This window comes from Sciurus carolinensis, chromosome 16 (assembly GCF_902686445.1).
Source record: "Sciurus carolinensis chromosome 16, mSciCar1.2, whole genome shotgun sequence".
In the NCBI taxonomy this organism is placed as follows: Eukaryota; Metazoa; Chordata; class Mammalia; order Rodentia; family Sciuridae; genus Sciurus; species Sciurus carolinensis.
Genome location: NC_062228.1, coordinates 67,123,877 through 67,143,306, shown reverse-complemented (window position 1 = coordinate 67,143,306; position 19,430 = coordinate 67,123,877). Strand labels below are relative to the sequence as shown.

At 51.4% G+C, this 19,430-nt stretch overlaps 1 protein-coding gene across 1 annotated transcript; it reads left to right on the top strand.

Annotated features, from left to right (window-relative positions):
- The first annotated feature begins 4,550 nt into the window (after positions 1-4,550).
- On the top strand, positions 4,551-9,004 carry LOC124966252 (double homeobox protein A-like). Its single transcript, XM_047527286.1, has 6 exons — positions 4,551-4,575; positions 6,597-6,707; positions 6,816-6,970; positions 7,632-7,731; positions 8,108-8,250; positions 8,912-9,004. Exons 1-6 carry the CDS (start codon positions 4,551-4,553, stop codon positions 9,002-9,004), a joined length of 627 nt encoding a protein of 208 aa, XP_047383242.1.
- Positions 9,005-19,430: the final 10,426 nt, after the last annotated feature.

The window sequence follows — 19,430 nt, the reverse complement described above, 5'->3', positions numbered from 1 at the left end:
GCTCTCAGGCTGTGCCTGCCCTAGTGACTCCATGGTGTAGAACAGCAGCTCTCAGGCTGTGCCTGCCCTGGTGACTCCATGGTATAAGACAGCAGCTCTCAGGCTTTGCCTGCCCTGGTGACTGCATGGTATAGGACAGCAGCTCTCAGGCTGTGCCTGCCATGGTACTCCATGTAGAACAGCAGCTCTCAGGCTGTGCCTGCCCTGGTGACTCCATGGTGTAGAACAGCAGCTCTCAGGCTAGCCTGCCATGGTGACTGCACGGTGTAGAACAGCAGCTCTCAGACTGTGCTTGCCCTGGTGACTCCACAGTGTAGAACAACGCTCTCAGGCTGTGCCTGCCCTGGTGACTCCATGGTGTAGAACAGCAGCTATCAGGCTGTGCCTGCCCTCAGTGACTCCATGTTGTAGAACAGCAGCCTTCAGGCTGTTCCTGCCCTAGTGACTCCATGGTGTAGGACAGCAGCTCTCAGGCTGTGCTTGCCCTGGTGACTCCACAGTGTAGAACAACGCTCTCAGGCTATACCTGCCCTGGTCACTCCATGGTGTATAACAGCAGCTCTCAGGATGCGCCTGCCCTGAGTGACTCCAAGGTGTAGAACAGCAGCTCTCAGGCTGTGCCTGCCCTGGTGACTCCATGGTGTAGAACAGCAGCCTTCAGGCTGTGCCTGCCCTAGTGACTCCATGGTGTAGGACAGCAGCTCTCAGGCTGTGCCTGCCCTGGTGACTCCATGGTGTAGAACAGCAGCTCTCATGCTGTGCCTGCCCTCATTGACTCCATGGTGTAGAGCAGTAGCTCTCATGTTGTGCCTGCCCTCATTGACTCCATGGTGCAGAACAGCAACTCTCAGGCTGTGCCTGCCCTAGTGACTCCATGGTGTGCAGAACAGAAGCTCTCAGGCTGTGCCTGCCCTAGTGACTCCATGGTATAGGACAGCAGCTCTCAGGCTGTGCCTGCCCTTTTGACTCCATGGTGTAGAACAGCAGCTCTCAGGCTGTACCTGCCCTGGTGACTCCATGTTGTAGAACAGCAGCTCTCAGGCTGTGCCTGCCCTGGTGACTCCACGGTGTAGAACAGCGCTCTCAGGCTATACCTGTCCTGGTGACTCCATGGTGTAGAACAGCAGCTCTCAGGCTGTGCCTGCCCTAGTACTCCATGGTATAGAACAGCAGCTCTCAGGCTGTGCCTGCCCTAGTGACTCCATGGTGTAGAACAGCAGCTCTCAGGCTGTGCCTGCCCTCAGTGACTCCATGGTATAGAACAGCAGCTCTCAGGCTGCGCCTGCCCTGGTGACTCCATGGTGTAGAACAGCAGCTCTCAGGCTGCGCCTGCCCTGGTGACTCCATGGTGTAGAACAGCAGCTTTCAGGCTGCACCTGCCCTCAGTGACTCCACAGTGTACAGTACAGCAGCTCTCAGGCTATACCTGCCCTGGTGACTCCATGGTGTAGAACAGCAGCTCTCAGGCTGTGCCCGCCCTGGTGACTCCATGGTGTAGAACAACAGCTCTCAGGCTGTGCCTGCCCTGGTGACTCCATGGTGTAGGACAGCAGCTCTCAGGCTGTGCCTTCCCTGAGTGACTCCATGGTGTAGGACAGCAGCTCTCAGGCTGTCCTGCCCTGAGCAACTCCCTCTTATGGGGCAGTGGTTTACTATTAGCTACTCCACTTTTTTTTTTTTTGGTGGTACTGGGGTTTGACCCCAGGACCTTGTGCATGTGAGGCACACACTTTACCAACTGAGTTATATCCTCAGCTCTTAGCTACTCCACTTTGAGTCTAAGTACTGAGGTGGAATGTCTTCACATTTTCTTTGTATGAGTAAACAACCACATTCTGCCTGACATACGGCACAAACTGATAAATAAATTAATCATGCTAACAATAATGAACACTCATGAATGCATCAAACTAATCAGAAGGATGTGATGCATGGGCATATCAAACTCATGTCAGAAAAATCAGGCCCATGTGCTCCCCCCAACCCTGGTCCTGGGGATTGAAGCCAGGGGCATTACCACTGACCCACAACCCCAGCTCTTTTTAATTTTTTTTAACAGGGTCTCCCTAAGTTGTTTAGGGCCTTGCTAAATTGCTGAGGCTGTCCTCAGCCTCAGAGCCCCTGGGATTAGAGATGTGGCCCCATGAGTTTCCTGAACACATCAGATGAACAAGTGATGCCACCCCCTCACCCAATATCGGTAAAAGAAGTGGCACCCAAGACCAGATAGGAGGCACTCTGAGCCTTGCCCAGGGAGATCGCCACAGCGGCAAACCTCTGAATCTCTGTCCTCGGGCTTGAGCAGAGTAGAGGTTCTCCTGCCCATGACACTCCGCACGTCCCACTCCGGGCTGTCTTCGGTGGGGACCTTGGCCTAGAATAAGTTCCTGCACTTTGACAGTTCTGCCCACCCCTCCTGATCCACCTGACCCCCTGCAGGGACTCTGCTTCATAGCTCTGCTTTGCTCCATTTCCACCTGCTGAAGCTGCCTTGGCCTCCCTCAGCCTTTGCATAACCCATCCACACTGGTGTAAAGTGCGCCGTGTGGATTGAGTGCTGCAGACTCTAGAAGTTAAGGTTGCAGGAAGACCCTGCGATGGCCTGACTTGGGACCACCACGTGACTCGCAATGATTCAGTGACCCGCCTGTGGATTTAGTAGTGACATCTGACAGATGGAGCGGAGCGGCCTGCCATGTCCATGTTGAGGACATGGCACGCCCACAGAACAGCAGGACGCAAGGCACACTGAGGAATTAAGTGAGTGGAGCTGACAAAAGACGGCCGCCTGCAGCAGGTGGAGGTGCCTGCCTGTCATCCCTGCAGCTCGGGGAGCTCGGGCAGGAAAAGTGCAAGTGGCGACCAGTCTCCGCAACTTAGCAGGGTCGGATCTCGAAGTGAAAAGCAGGAAGGGCTGGGGTGTGGCTCAGGGTGAAGGCCGGCTGGGCTCCAGCCGAGACACAGAGCCACTTCTCTGACGGCCTGAAGTGGCTCCGCACTTGGACCTGCTCCCTGCTCTGCTCTGCCTCCCGGAGCCTGGGACACCCGTGCCCCGACTTAGCCTCTCTGTGACCTGCACGGCTGGTAGTGTGAAGTGTGACGTGACATGAGTGTTCTGGATGTTCCTGGTCACAACTGGAACGGAACCCTAGAGCTCGAGACTGCCACGGTCCTGGCCCAGGAGCCGAGTCCTGTCCAGTAGGCTGTAGGGGCTTCAGAGAGGGAATCTTCTCATGTCCGGGACCACAGCATCCAGAAAACATCACAGGGAGTGTGCAGAGAGGGCCATGTGGGGACATCAGAGTCACCGGCAGGGAGGGTCCCAGGGAGATGCCTGGGCGTCAATCACTGGCAGGGAGGGTCCCAGGGAGATGCCTGGGCGTCAATCACTGGCAGGGAGGGTCCCAGGGAGATGCCTGGGCGTCAATCACTGGCAGGGAGGGTCCCAGGGAGATGCCTGGGCGTCAATCACTGGCAGGGAGGGTCCCAGGGAGATGCCTGGGCGTCAATCACTGGCAGGGAGGGTCCCAGGGAGATGCCTGGGCGTCAATCACTGGCAGGGAGGGTCCCAGGGAGATGCCTGGGCGTCAATCACTGGCAGGGAGGGTCCCAGGGAGATGCCTGGGCGTCAATCACTGGCAGGGAGGGTCCCAGGGAGATGCCTGGGCGTCAATCACTGGCAGGGAGGGTCCCAGGGAGATGCCTGGGCGTCAATCACTGGCAGGGAGGGTCCTAGGGAGATGCCTGGGCGTCAATCACTGGCAGGGAGGGTCCTAGGGAGATGCCTGGGCGTCAATCACTGGCAGGGAGGGTCCCAGGGAGATGCCTGGGCGTCAGTCACCAGCAGGGAGGGTCCCAGGCAGGGAGGGTCCCAGGGAGATGCCTGGGCATCAATCACTGGCAGGGAGGGTCCTAGGGAGATGCCTGGGCGTCAGTCACCAGCAGGGAGGGACCTAGGGAGATGCCTGGGCGTCAGTCACTGGTCAGGATGGCCCTAAGAAAGCGCCCGTGCCATGAATGACTGGGCCAGGGTTCTCCTCACAGTTCCGAGGGCTGGAAGTCCAAGGCCAGCCTTGGGGCAGGGTCTCCACTGGGGTTTGGAGCTCACAGATGGGCCTCTTGAGTTCTCATGCCGTCTCTCCGGCACAGGACACCTTTCTCTCCCGCACAGGACACCTTTAACTGGATAAGTCGCCACTTGCAAACAACTAAAACGTGAGAACAGGATTAAAAAGAACACAATATGTATAAGGAGCGTTTAAAACGTGTGAGCATGATGTGCTACTGTGTGCTGGAATGTTCTCCTCGTGGTTTAGGTATGGGTCCATTTGGATTGGTAGAGAAGATTGAATCTGTATTGATTGAAGAATGGGAATCCTATCTACTCCTTAGATTAAGAGAGAAATGGTGAAATGACTGAAGGAGGAACTGGAGAATGAGCAGATGCTTGATTTAGGGTAGGGCTATCTGAGCTGATCGTATAAAACCCAGCCTCAGCCCAGCGACTCCTCTGTGGGATGGATTCTTGGCCTTTGGGACTGTCTTCCAACATGGCTCACGACAGCTCTTCAAACAGTAAGTTCACCGGATGGAGATTATGTTGGTTTGGGGAGGAAATTGGGCTTGTTAGAAGTTGTGGAAATTCTGTTGGTTAAACATTTGGATATGCATGCTGGAGAAAAGAAAACGTTTCTCTGATGCAGTGTTATGAAGACACACCATTTGCCAGGTACGATGGCACATGCCTGTGATCCCAGCCTCTCGGGAGGCTGAGGCAGGAGGCTCCTGAATTCAAAGCCAGCCTCAACAACTTAGCGAGGCCCTAAGCACCTCAGCGAGACCCTGTCTCGAAAAAAAAAAAAAAAAAAAACATAAAAAGAGGGCTGGAATGTGGCTCAGAGGTTAAGGGCCCTGGGTTCAATTCCTGGTACCCCTCCCCCCCAAAAAAAATACACCCTTGCCATTTTCTGGTGGGGGAAATCTGTGGTGGCTCTTTCCACCTGGGGACCATGCTAGTCCTGGGTGAGCGCTCCACCACCGAGCTACCCGCCAGCCTTTGTGTTTGTGGCTTTTCACTTTCACTCACTAAGTTGCTTAGGGACTTGCCTGTCTCAGCCTCCTGTAAAGGAATTTTCATTTTTAGAAAGGATGTTTGCCAGGCTGGGTGGGCCATGCTGGCCTGGAATCCCAGTGACATGGGAGGCTGAGGCAGGAGGATCACAAGTTCAAGTCCAACAATTCAGCAAGACCCTGTCTCAAAAAATAAAAAGGACTGGGGGTGGGGCTCAGTGGCAGAGCGCCCTGGTTCAATCCCCAGCACCAGGAAAAAAAAAAAAAAAAAAAGAAAGTGGGTGCAGTTAAGGCCCCAAAAGCTGCCAATAGTGCAGATGAAGGTCCAGGGAGGTGTGACCTCTGAGGATTATTATTTTTCTTTTTTTGAGAGGGATTGCCTCTGGCTGGTTGCCCAGGCTGGTCTTGAACTCCTGGGCTGGAGGAACCCTCCCCAGCCTCCCAAGGGGCTAGGATCACAGGTGGGCTCCACCACTCCCCAGGGCAGGGGTGAGGATGTTAACGGAGACCCGTCGTTTTCCAGAGCACCATCCAGCCTCCCTTTATTGGGCGTATCACGCACCTCACACCCCTGAGCCTGCAGGAGCCAGCACTCGGCTTAATGCTGATTCTGCATCTGGCGAGGTTAAGAATCTTGACCAAAGCGTCCAGCGTTCCCCTGCCCTGGGACCACGGTTCATGCAGCCAGTCTCGTGACTAGGACTTCCTCGGCGGGGCAGATGACTGTCCAGTGGCTTCATGGGTGGCCTCGGGCTGCAGCTCAGGGGAGGCTTGGGGTGGGAGCAGTAGCAGTGGGGCGAGGCGGAGAGCACGCTCACTGCACAGCTGGGGCCGCGTGGACAGCAACGTGGGAGGCAGGGACGGGCAGGGCCATCACCAAGGCACCACATGGACCAATGTCTGCAGGCTCCTGAGCTCTGGAGGGTGGGCCTCTCCTCCGTGGGCACAGCGGGTGGACCAGCGGGTGGGCCAGCTTTGGAGGATTGAACAGAAGTGCTGCCAGGCCTGCCCCCAAACCTCGAGGGCCCCAGAAACTCTTCACCCCAGTTCACTGCACGTCCAGTTCAGTCAGACGGTACGTCCCAAAGAACTTTCCAGATCTGGCTATTCAAGGAGATAGCCTGTCTCTAAAATCACGGGCTGTGGTATTTTCCCTCTTTGAAGATTCTGCGCAAGGCATGGAATCCTCCCAGCCACACACACACTTTTGGGGTGCCGAGGACCCAAGCCAGGGCCTCACCTGCTTGGCCAATGCTCCACTCTGCGCTGCATCCCCAGGCCCGGGAATTCCTTTTTGATCAATTTTATGCACACAATATTTTTTAAAATATCTTGGAAATCGATAGTGTTTGCCTGCTACCTGAGTAATGGGTACAGACCACGGAATCTTACCCAGAAAAACTGAAAGAGGCTTAAAGTGCCTGGACCACGAACTTCGTTTCCCCAGGTTCGAGTCTTCGAGTCCTCATCCCCAACTGAGCCGTCACACGGGTCCTCTTGACTGGCTCCTCCCCATCCACACGAAGACAACACGACCTTTTTCCAGGGGCTTGCAAACGGGGCCCGGAGGGTCCGATCCCTGCACCTGGATGAGTTGGAGAAGCTGGAAAATCACTTGTGCGTTGAAGGGCCCGGTGGTGAGGGGGCAGCCCCTCCCTGCTGCGGGCTCTGGGCTCCAGGTGGAGAGACAGATAGAGGCAGGAGGCTGCCTCCCCAACGATGCTTACTTCCTGATCTTTCCACAGGGCCTATGCTAGGGGGTCACAGGCGTGACCGCACTAAATTCACCAAAGAGCAGCTGAAAATCCTCATCGATACCTTTAACCAAATGCCATACCCAGGCCAAGCTACCAAACAAAGGCTTGCTGTGGAAGTCAACGCCGAGGAGTCAAGAATCCAGGTGAGCTGCAAGTCCCATTTATTTCCTTATTTTGTGGTGCGGGAGATTAAGTCCAGAAAAGCTGCACCACTGGGCTGCACCCCAGCCCTTACTATTTTGAGACTGGGTCCTCTCTAAGTTGCCCAGGCAGGCTTCAAACTTGCCGTCCTCCTGCCTCAGCCTCCTGAGTCACTGAAGTTACAACCTCTCTGTCTCCAAGACCAGAAGTGGAAAGGAAGAAAGGAAAACCACAAGCATGGCACGTGTCCCACGTGTGTGCTAGGAGCTGGTGTGGACTGTCTCCCTGACTGGAGGAGCCCACAGTGTTGCCGGTCTTGGTCTGGCATGATCTCAGCAACTTAGAAAGACCTGGTCTCAAAATGAAAAATAAAACGGGCTGGGGATGTGGCTCAGCGGTAGAGAACCTCTGGGTTCCATCCATAATACCACAAAAAGAAAGAAGAAATGAAGAAAGAGAAAGGAAACAAAGCAAAGCCACACAAAACAGACACTGTTTTCTCTCCTAAGAGGGGATGAATTTGTCACTTGGAAAGCAATAAGCATCAAGATCAAGATGGCTATGTGGATGGAAGTCCAGGGGCCTACGGGTTCTGACCCCAGTGACCTCTAATGGTGAACTTTCTGCTGTTCTTAAGGGCCTTGCTTTCTGTTCTCCACATAGGTTTGGTTTCAGAATCGCAGAGCTAGACACAAATTCCAGGAAAGGACCTTGGAATCAAGCCAAGGCCCTGGGCAAGATCGCACCCGGGAACGGATGCAAAGTAAGCAACAGCCCGTGCAGTTCCAACCCGTCTCCAGGGCGGAGGCCCTGCGACCTCCAGCGGGAGCTCTGCATTCCCTGCACGCGGGGCCTAGTGCACACCTGCAGTCACCTGCTCAGGAGACCCAGGCCGGAGGACGCTGAGGCCAAGGCCAGCCCTACCAGACCCTGTCTCTCACACACAAAACCAAGCGGGGGGTTGTGGCTGGGTGGCAGGGCGCGAGCTGGAGCCCTGGGTTTGATTCCCAGCACCAAAAGTCCTCCCTCGTTCACGGCCTCTTGCTCGTTGTGCGGGCGGCAAGGTTGCCGGAGGAACTGCCCTGCTGTGGGCCCTGCGGTCCCTGCTAACCCTCTCTCTGTGGACTCCCCCTGCCCAGGTGAGGCCCCGCGGTGCCGCACCACCTACAGCCGCTCTCAGCTGCACACCCTCATCAGGGCCTTCAAGAACAACCCCTACCCTGGGATCCACCGCAGAGAAGAGCTTGCCAAGGAGATCGGCGTTCCCGAGTCCAGAGTCCAGGTGAGTGGCAAGGGTTCCGGCTGTTCTGTGGCCGGGAGTGGGAGTGGGGTGTGCAGGGCGGCCCGCGACCTGGCCCTCCCCCCGCAGGCCTCGGGAGTCACTGCCTGCAGGCTCCGCCCCCCTTGGCCTCGGGGAGTCACGGCCTGCAGGCTCCGCGCCCCACGCGCCCACCAGGCTGGTTCCCTCATCCCCACCTGCACTTTCTTTTCATTTCTCCCAGCACCATTGAGCTCCATCCCCAGACCTTTTCTAAGTTCCATTTTTTGAGACAGGGTCCTGATAAGTTGCTTCCAGAGTAGCTGGGGCGACAGCGTACACCACCACCATGCCTAGCCTAACGTGAGCATTTTGAGGGCAGAGGAGGCGATGGAAGGAGGGCTGCAGGCAGAGGGGAGCGCTAAGTGCAGGAGGGCACCTTAGGGAAGGACCCCACTTTCATGAGCACACCAGGGGCTCCTGGCAAGAACCTGTCACCAGATTGTGATGGGCCTAGACGAGGCTCAGCCTGATCTACCTTCACAATGTCACACGAATGGGCTGTGATGGTCCTGTGATTAGGCCTGTAAGGGACACCTGTCCCTCTTCTTTGCCTGAAGAAGCAAGGGCAAATTCGGTATGGCATCCACCGATCTAACTAAATCCCTCTGTTTTACTCACTTAGATTTGGTTTCAAAATAGAAGATCTAGATTACGTGCACAGAGAAGAAAAGAACCTGATGGATCCCTCGGACGAGGCCAGGGAGAAGGTCTGTGAGGCGGAGTTCAAGGCAGGTGGTGTGTCCAGCACAGGCACACAGCAGCCTCCTGTGTGTCCAGGCCTCCTCCGGCAGAGCCGGCCACTCCTGGGGAGGTGGAGGACATCCCCACCCAGAGACTTCTCGGGGTCCACAGAATCAGGAGGTTGACACAGTCCCTAGAGTTCTTCCCACGTCTGGGGAGCATCCAAGGAATTCCACTGTCCACTTTTACAACGAGTCTAGAAACCCCATTAAAACGTGGATTTTGAGCTGTGTGGTCCTGCATGCCTAATTCACAGCGACTTGTAAGATTGAGGCAGGAGGACTGCCAGATACTTGACCAGCGTCAGCGACTCAGTGAGACTCTGTCTCAAAATAAAAAATAGCAGGGGCCGGGGATGTAGCTCAGTGGTAGAACTGCACCAGCGGGTTCAGTACCAAAGAAGAAAAGACAGAGTACGAATCCTATTCACTGATGTCTCCCCAGTGTCGGGCACATAGCAAAGGTTTGTTAAAGTAAGATTGGACGAAGGAATCTTCAGGTGTGTTCTGCTAGAGGGCAGCAGGGACGTGGCTTTCCAAGGAGTTAACAGGTTCCATATTGGATTTGAAAGGAGCAATGGCCGACTTCCATGTCGAGTGTAAACAGGCCTCTTGTTTGTCCTTCCTCCTGTCTTTCCTCCTTAGGCGTGGAAGGCACGTAACACGGCACCAACCTGAGCCCTCAAGATGCAGTCACTTCTCAGAAGCCCCACTCTGAACACTGTGCACTGGGAACCCAGCCTGTGGGGAACCTTCCGGATCCAAACTACGGTGGCAGCGTGGTTGGTGGTGACTGGCTTCCTTCACAAACTGGAGCCCTTCGGCATCACTGGTTCTACCCGACAGGTGACTGCGGTGTGCCGCATCCTCTGCCCTCTCTCAGCTTCTGTTAACGTCTCTGTGGAGCTTAAGGTGTGCGAGAGGAAGACAGGAGCAAGGACACCCCAGGAGCAAGGCAGGAGGAAGCTCGCACTGGGAACACCTGTGTGGAAAAGAAAGAGCCGAGTCCTACTCAGGCCAGAGGCGGAAGCGACTCTGGACTCGGTTTGGCCAAGCTCTCCTGCCACTGGCATCGGTGGCCCACCAAAGGGTCCGCAGTCATTGGTTAGGGGCCTGGAGATGCACTAGGAAAGGACTATGGGGGGAGATCTGGGTCCTTTCCAGCAGAAGTCCAATGGCACCAGCTTCACCAGCTTCTGGAGCCAGAACACGGTGGACAGACAAATCCAGCGCATTTGGTATTGTCTACCTGGGCCCTCGGGCTCTTCAGTCCTCCTGGGGAGTGTCCCCCGCAGTTAGTTAGGACTTCAGGGGGCAGAACCTGGCATCAGAGTTCAGCAGACCTTGAGGTGAAGAAAATGAACAGCAATGATCACTTTTCAGTCATCACAGTAATGACGATCGACTCAGGCAAAAATCACCAGCCAGTATGAAAACCATAAAAGGAAAATTTTAAGAACAAAATACATACACCAGTATCCCGTCTGGAAGAATCTCCTCACTCGTGGCTTTTTTAATCGATAAATAAAAATTGAATATGTTCATGGAGTAGCCTGTGACATTTCAACACGCACACACATTGTGTAATGTTCAAAGCAGGCAGCAGACCTACTGCTTGGACCTCGTATTTGTGGTGAAACATGAGCTATCTTTCCTCTAGCTTTTGAAGTAGGTGGAGCATCAGCGTCACCCGTGGCCATCCTGCTGGGCCACAGGACACCAGAGCTCAGCTCCTAACTGCAGCTCAGCATGCAGTGGCCAGCCTCGCCCCTGCCTCCTTCCCTGTGCTCCCTGTCCCAGCTGGCCAATCCACTCTCAACACGTGTGTGTGGTACAGGGACTGAACCCAGAGGTGCTTAGCCTCTGAGCCACATCCCTAGTCCTTTATTTTTGAATTTTGAGACAGGGTCTTAGAGTTTTACTAAGGTGCTGGGACTGGCCTTGAACTTGCGATCCTCCTGCCTCAGCCTCCCAAGTCGCTGGGATTACAGGTGTGCGCCACCATGCCCAGCTGTACTCTCAACTTGCATGAGGTCAATTCTTGAGATGCCACATGAGTAGATCATGAGTCCTTTTTTCAGAGTCTAGCTGATTTCACTCACATCGTGACCTCTAGTCCCATCCATGCTGTTTTAAATGGCATGATGTCCTCCTTTCATATGGCTGAAACAGCATTCCACTGTGTAATCTACCACGTTTTCTATCTGGTGGAGGCAGGAAGGTTGATCTGATTCTGGGCTGATATGCACAGTGCTGCAATAAACACAGGTGTGCAGCTGTGTCTTCAGCATGCTGATTTTGCTTCCTTTGCACACACACCTGGTAGTGGGATTGCTGAATAGGGGCAGTCCTAATTTTCCTTTTTTAAGGAAATGTTACTCTTTCCCATATGGTTGTGCTCATTCACATTCCTACCAATGGTGCACAGGGCTCCTTTTTCTCCAGATCCCTGTCGGCACTTGTCTTTTGGTCAGTCTGGGCATCTTAGTGAGACCCTCTCTCTTTCCCAAAACATAAAAAAGCCTGGGATCTAGATCAGTGGTGGGGTGCTTGCTGACATGTATGAGGCTCTGGGTTTGATCCCCAGCACCGAAAAATAAATAAAAATACCTAGGAATGAATTTAACCAAATAAGTAAAAGATCTCTGTAATGAAACTATAAAACACTGAATGAAATTGAAGAGGATACAGAAAAAGGAAAGCTATACCATTTTCATGGATTGAAAGAATCAATACTGTGAAAGTAACCACGACACTCAGAGTGATCTAGATGTTCACTGCAGTCACTCAGTCTTCACGAAACAAAATCAACCCTGAAGCTTGTGCGGAACCACAAAAAACAAATGATAATAAAATTGATTTGGGGGGTCCTGGAAATTGAACTCAGTTGTGCTTAACCACTGAGCCACATCCCAGCACTTTTTATTTTTTATTTTGAGACAGGGTCTCACTGAGTTGCTTAGGGCCTTGATAAGTTGCTGAGGCTGGTGTTGAACTTGTGATCCTCCTGTCTCAGCCTCCTGAGTCATTGGAATTACAGGTGTGCACCGCTGCACCCGGCCTCAAACTGATCTTAAGCAAAAATATCAAAGCAGGAGTCATCACACTGCTTGAATTAAAATTATACCCCAAAACAGGGCCTCGCTGTGTTCCGAGGCTGGTCTTGGGCCTGAGCTGAAGTAAACTCCTGCCTCAGCTTCCCAAGTAGCTGGGACTACAGGTTCATGGCACCACACCTGGTTCTGGGGCTTGAACCAGGGTCTTGTGCATGCTGGGCACTCACTTGACCACTGACCTACATCCCAAGCCTATGATGTGTGTGTGGGGGGGACTTTTGTTGTTGTTTGTTTATTTTTCATACTGGGGATTGAATCCAGAGGTGCTTTACCACTGAGTCACATCCCAGTCCTTTTATTTTTTAGTTGTAGATAGACACAATACCTTTATTTTATCTCTTTAATGTGCTAAGGATCGAACCCAGTGCCTCACACATGCAAGGCAAGTACTCTACCACTGAGCCCAACCCCAGTCCTCTCCCCCTCCCTTTTTTTATTTCAAAATAGAGTCTTGCTGAGTTGCTGAGGCTGGCCTTGAGCTTCGGATCCCATTGCCTCAGCCTCCCCAGTCACTGGGATCACAGGGGGGTGCCACTCTATCCAGCCTGTAATGTCCTTTATGGAACCAAAGAAGCTTGGTGTCTTTTGAATTTTTATAATTTTGGATGATTTAAGAATTCCACTTTAAAAGGATAGAGTTACTGAAAGATCATTTCTGTCGTTGTTTTTGCATGCTGCGAACCCGGTGGAGGCCCGGCCCAGGAGGCCCAGCGTGGAATGCCCAGCCCTGGGAGGGGCCCTGAGGGCCCCTCTCCTCCCCAGCATCCAGCTGAGCACAGCCCCTCGCGCCGGAGACCTCAAGACCAATTGGAAGGGAAACCACGGCCGCCCTCTCCCACCCGCCCAACAGGCAGACTTGAAGCGCGTGTCCAGTAGAGGGGCAGCGGAGGGTGACGGTCATTCTCACACACTGGCCTGACTGTGGATCGCTAGAACTTTCAGAAGAAGCAAGTTGTTAGATACGCGTTTCCTTGTTGCAGTTTAAAAATGCGTATATACGTACATAAAAACGCATCTCAGGAATAATGAGGCAGGACGCACTGCTGCTCAGGCTGGCCTTGAACTAACTGATAAGATCTCTTTCCATCAGCATCCCACCGTTCAAACCTACAAAAACATGACTATTCCTCTTGCAAATCGTATTTCCCTCACTGATGCATCACCTCAGTCCTACAAACCCTTCCCTTTCATTTTTGGAAGTACTGGAGATGCAGGAGCACCCCCACTGAGCCACATCCCACCTCCTTTTGACTTTTTTGAGTCAAGGTCTTGATGATAAGTTGCCCAGATTGGCCTAGAATTTGGAATCCTCCTGCCTCAGCCTCCCAACTCTCTGGGATTACAGGCGTGAACTACCCCATCCAGGAAGTAATAAATGATATTTTGTAGAACTCAGTTAGAAAATACCTTCTATTCCTATTTCCCAGCTAAAAATATCATGATAAAGAATTTTTTTACATGAAAATATTTGATGATAATGACTTTTTTTTTTTGAAGTGCTAAGTATTGAACACAGGCTCTCATGCACACTAGGCAAATGCTCTACCACCTCCCCACCTCCTCACCCCTGGCTAATTTTGAGACAGGTTCTCACTAAGTTGCCCAGGCTGGACTCCAAATTGTGATCCTCCTGCCCCAGCCTCCTGAGTTAGCTGCAATTACAGGTGTGCACCACCATCCTCAGTTGAAACAGGCTTTCGATCAGCTCAAAACGAAGTGGGGCCATGAATTATGGGACAGCAGCAGAATGGACACTAGATGGTGAAGATGAGGAGGAAAGGAGGCTTGCTGTGAAGCCTCTGAACCTGTAGGACCGTATCTGGCGAGGAGAGAGCCCCTGGCCTAAGAGCTGCTGGTTGTCCTGCCAGGCTGGGGATTGTGCGAGTGGACAACAGGAGCATCAGGCTGCAGCCACTCTGCAACAAGGTCCTTCAAGAGCAGAAGGTTAGCTGGTGCAGTGGCCATGCCTGTGATTCCAGCAACTCGGAAGGCTGAGGCAGGAGGATCACAAGCTCATGGAACTTGTGAGACCAACTTAGTGAGAGCCTGTCTTGAAATAAAAAGTAAAAATGGCTGGTGGTGTGGCTCCATTGTTAAGCATTCATTCCCTGGTGCAAAAAAAAAAAAAAAAACTCCAAGTGGGGAAAGTTCTGGCTGGGCAAGGTGGTGCTAACCTCTATTCCACATGACTTGGGAAACTGAGGCAGGAGGATTGCAAGTTCAAGGTCAGCCTAGGCTACTTAGCAAGACTCTCAGCAACCGAGAGAGAGCCTTTCTCAAAATAAAAAAGGCTGGGGATGTAGCTCAATGGTTAAGTGCCCCTGGGTTCAATCCCCAGTAACAAATAGATAAATAAAAAGTGAAGCAGAGTGAGTAACTGAATTAAATCTGTAGATTGCTTTGGATAACATGGAAATCTTAACAATATCAATTCTTCCAATCCATGAACATGGGATATCTTTCAATTCATTTGTATTTTCTTCTATTTCTTCTAATACCATAAAAAGTTCAATTCAACCTGGCATGGTGGCACACACCTGTAATTCCAGCTACTCCAGGGGCTGAAACAGGAGGGTCCCAAGTTCAAGGACAGCCAGGGCAACTTAGGGAGAACCTGTCTCATAATGAAACTAAAAGGGCCAGGTGATGTGGCTCCCTGGTAGAATGCTTGCCTATCATGTACAAGACCTGTATTCAATTCCCAGTACCTCAAAAAATAAAATTAAAGAAGTTGAATTCATAGGTGTAGAAAATGAACGGGGACTGGAAATGTGGGTCAGTGGTTGAGCACCTGCCTGGCATGCCTGAGGCCCTGGGTTCCATCCCGAGCACCACCTCAAAGTCTGGGTGGGTGGGGAGAGAGGAAATGAAGTTGTCAATCAAAGGGCACAAGCTTTCAGTCAGACAAGAGGCTTAAGTTTTGGGATCTGTTGCATAGAGGGTGATTACAGTCAATAACAATGAGTTGTGTATTTTGAAAGAGCTGAGTAAATTACAAATGTATCACCACAAAAATGTCAAGGAAGTGGGATGATGGGTACATTCAATAGCCTGATTTTATTACTCCACATTGTATACAGAAGTCAAAACATCACATTGTACACCCAAAAGATAACACTAACATCACTTTTGAATTTTTATTTTTTGGTACTGTGGATTGAACCCACAGGCACTTACCATTGGGCTACAGCCCCGGGTCTTTTTACTTTTATTTTTAGCAGGATCTCACTGAGCTGCCCAGGCTGCCCTGGAACTTGGGATCCTCCCGCCTCAGCTGCCCAAGTCGCTGGGATTATAGATGTGCACCCCTGCACCTAGCTACTAACGATTTGCCAATCAAAAAAAGAGGAACTTTAACACACCTCTCTCACTACTGGATAGATCTTCCAAACAAAAACTAAACAAACAAACTCTAAATCTAAATAACACAATAATTTAGACTTAACTGACATATATAGAATATTTCATCCATCACTGAGTGAATACACTTTCTTCTCAGCAACACATGGATCCTTTTCTAAAATAGACCATATCTTATGCCATAAAGAAATTCTCAGCAAATACAATAAAATAGAGATAATATCCTGCATCTTATTAGATCATAATGGAATAAAATTAGAAATCAATACTAGAATAAAAAATAGAAGCCACTATAATACCTAAATAATACGCTATTGAATGATGAATGGATAACAGAAGAAAGCAGAGGCGGGGTATGTTTTTTCTTTTACATCACAATAGTGGGAACAAAAGAACACAGGGGGAAAATGAGAAAAATGCTCTGTAATAAAAAATGATATCTGCAGAGAGAATGACCATTTTCAAAATAAAAGCTCAATTGTGTGTTGACCCCAGTCAAGTCTAGAGATCCTAGCAGAAGAGTTTGAATGTGATCAGTGAGTACTGCAAAATCTACAGAAGAACTTTAGAGGACGAATCCAGATAAGAGTCAGTTCATGTTTTCTCACGTTCTCTCTACCTCATGGGTGAATGATGGAGTCCTGCCCTTGGGTTATGGTATGACCAGACTCACAATCCAGATGCTGGAGAGGTGAGACGGGCAGCACTTCAGGCACACGCGCTCATAGCCTGGGAGAGGAGGAACCACACACAATGCAGGGTCCCATGGAAATTGCACTTGGGAGCAGAGAGAAGAGTCAGAGGCTATGGGTGGGGGGTGGGCAGGACCTTTCCTCACAAGATGGAGGGTTGGTCCCCCGGTTCCCAAGTGGAATGTATAATTGACCTGTCTGAATAATTGAGTGGACTTTCAGAAACACGAAACTGTTAGTTTGAGGACCAGATGAGATGCAGCTGGCCCAGGTGAGAAGGGAAACATCTCTGTGGGGATCACATGGGACATGAATAAGGAAACACTTGATTACATTTGGGGATCAAAGATATTAAGGCAATCCAAGAAAGTTTAGAGCTATGAATAAGATAGAATTAGGAAATATGGAGTATATAGTGTTAGGATGAATGCAGAGATACTTTGTCAGAAACAAAGTATATGAATCAATCAATCATTTGAACTTTCCTCAATATCCTTAGGGGCGGGGAGAGTATGGAGGACCCCCTTTTCACGGGACTGTCTAGTGTTTGGGGTAAGAACAGGTTACCAGATGCTAGGGCTGTAGCTCAGTGGTAGAGCACTTGCCGAGTATTCAGAAACCTTGGGTTCAATCCCCAGCTCAGTGAAAACAACCACAACAACAAAAATCAGGAACTTTAAGAAGGAAAAGTAGGGCTCCCTTTGGCAGCACATAGGCTAAAGTTGTGAATGAAGACGACTGCGTAAGGCAGAGGAGAGTCTGTGAGCAGTTTTGCCTGGCGAGGCCAGCACTGGCGAGGCCCGCTACGTCTTCCTGGGAGGTTGGCGTTCGTGGGGAGACTTGAGGGAGGGCAGGGAACGCAACCAGGTCTGTGGGCATCCAGGAGAGCATTCCAGGCCCCAGGAAGAGCACTTGCAAAGTGTGTGTTGGGGTGTTGGATGAAAGGCCCACAGCAGTGGTTCGGGGGAGCCTCGGGGGAGCACGCTGGAGGCCATGTCGCCCCAGGACCCTGGACCCCCTCAGGCTGATGAAGAAGGCCTTGCAGTGCGTCTTGCCCTGCCAGGTGACTGGCTGACGTCACAGAGGTGAAGGCCACTAGAAGCAGCTTCCCCTGGAAGAGAGGCACAGCAGGGACTCAGGGACGCAGGGAGCCTGCCACAGGAGGGCCAGGAGCACGGGGTCTGGGGCTGGGCCTCTTCTACTGCGGTGGCAGGAAATGGAGGGTGGAAAGCTCTCCTGATGGGTTCTCAGGGGAAGCGGGCAGTCCAGGTCCAGGTCAGTGGGCTGCAATGTGACTTGAAAGCACCGGGCCTCGCCTGGCCATGCTGGTTTGTTCATTTTTTGTTCTTGTGCTGATATTGAACCCAGGGCAGTTCACTGCTGAGCCACATCCCCAGCCCTTTCCATTTTTCCTTTTGAGACAGGGTCTCACTAAGTTGCTCGGGTCTGGATTTGAACTGGCTGTCCTCCTGCCTCAGCCTCCTGAGCCCCTGGGATGACAGGTGTGTCCCCCATACCTGGCCAGCTAGATCATTCTTTAGTGGCCACTTTGGATATGTTTGGAAGAAGGTCCAGTCTTCATAAGGTCTGGCATGATCTTCGGAATTCAGCTGGACAACTAAGTTTCGGAAAGTCGTCCGATCTATGGGGAAGGATCATGCAGCAAGAACTTAGTTCAAGACCCAGACTGGGTGGGCCCCACCCGGCAAGGGGGTGGCTCTGCATCAGGAGCTGGGCACTCTCACGGGAAGGGGGACCTGGAGGCGTCCCTCCCAGGTCCAGTGACACAGCAGTCATGTAAGCTGTTCCTTCGCCCTTCTCCTCGCCTACAGCCGCTGAGGGAAAGGACTTTGAGTTTTCAAGTTGATTTCAACCAGAGGCAGAGGAAGTGTGTAAAAATAGTTATTTTTAGCTTTCGTTTTCATTTTTAATATAAAAGTTTTTGAAAGTTTCATTCAAAAATTCTTTTCTTTTGTCCTGGGAATTGAGCCCAGCGGTGCTGTAGCACTGAGCTACATCCCAGTCCTTTAAATTTTTTATCTGGAGATGGGGTCTTGCTACATTGCTGAGGCTAGCCTCAAACTTGTGATCCTCCTGCTTCAACCTCCTGAGTCACTGAGATTACAGGCCTGAACCACCATCTCCAGCTTGTTTTCTGAATTTTTTTACATCAAAAATTAATGTTGATGTTGAGGTTAAAAAATACAATATCTTGTGAGATTCTCCTGTTGCCTTAACTGACTTCAGAACATTTGGATAAAGCTTAGGTTTTTCTCACTTTTTATTTCCATTTTTTTAAATTTTAAATTTGTTAGGCTGAAGTAGCATTGCTTGGAAGTTCACTGGCAAGCCACACCTAAAAACAGACAACCAAAACCCTTCATGCTTACTCATTCAGTTTAAGAGGAAGATTTTGCTTCATGGATTTTTTCACATGGGCTGAGGACCCTACCCTGGGGTCCTGGTGGTGGCTATGCATATTGAGCCATACCCATAGCCAGGACTTTTAGATTTTATTTATTAAGCAGTATTGGGAATTGAACCCAGTGGTGTTTTTGTCTGTTTGATTTGTTGTCTATTTGTTTAAAGACAGGGTCTCACTAAGTTGCCCGGCTGGCATGGAACCTGTTATCCTCCTGAATCAGCCTCCCAGGAGTTGGGATTATAGGCGAGCCACCAAGGCCAAAGCCGGCTTAAACAAACGTGCTCTGTTATTTGTTTTTTCCCCAGTGCTGGAAGCCAGGCCTCACGCATGCTAGGCGAGCCCTCCACCACTTAGCACAACCCCGTCCTCAGAGCCAGGGTTTTGTTTGTTTTGTTTTTGTTTTCAATGCACAACAAAAGTAGATTGCACAGATTTTAAAATAAGGCTGTTAAAATTGCAACTCTTAGCTAGGCGTGGTGGGGCACGCCTGTAATCCCAGCCCGAGGGAGGCTAAGGCCGGAGGATGGCAAGTTTTAGGTCAGCCTGGGAAATTCAGCCAGACCCTGTCTCAAAATAAATAAATAAATAAATAAAAAACAAGGACTGGGTATGTAGCTCAATGTTAGAGCACCCCGAGGTGCAATTCCCCGTACCAAAAAATAAAAATACGTGAAATCGGAGCTCGGGCGGCAGTGTTTGCTGGGGAGATTGAGGAACGAATCGGGTGCCGGGAGGGGCTGAAGGGATGGGATGGGGCTGCGGCCGTGGGCGTAGCTGGCTGTCCCGGATGGGATTATGACAGGCCCGG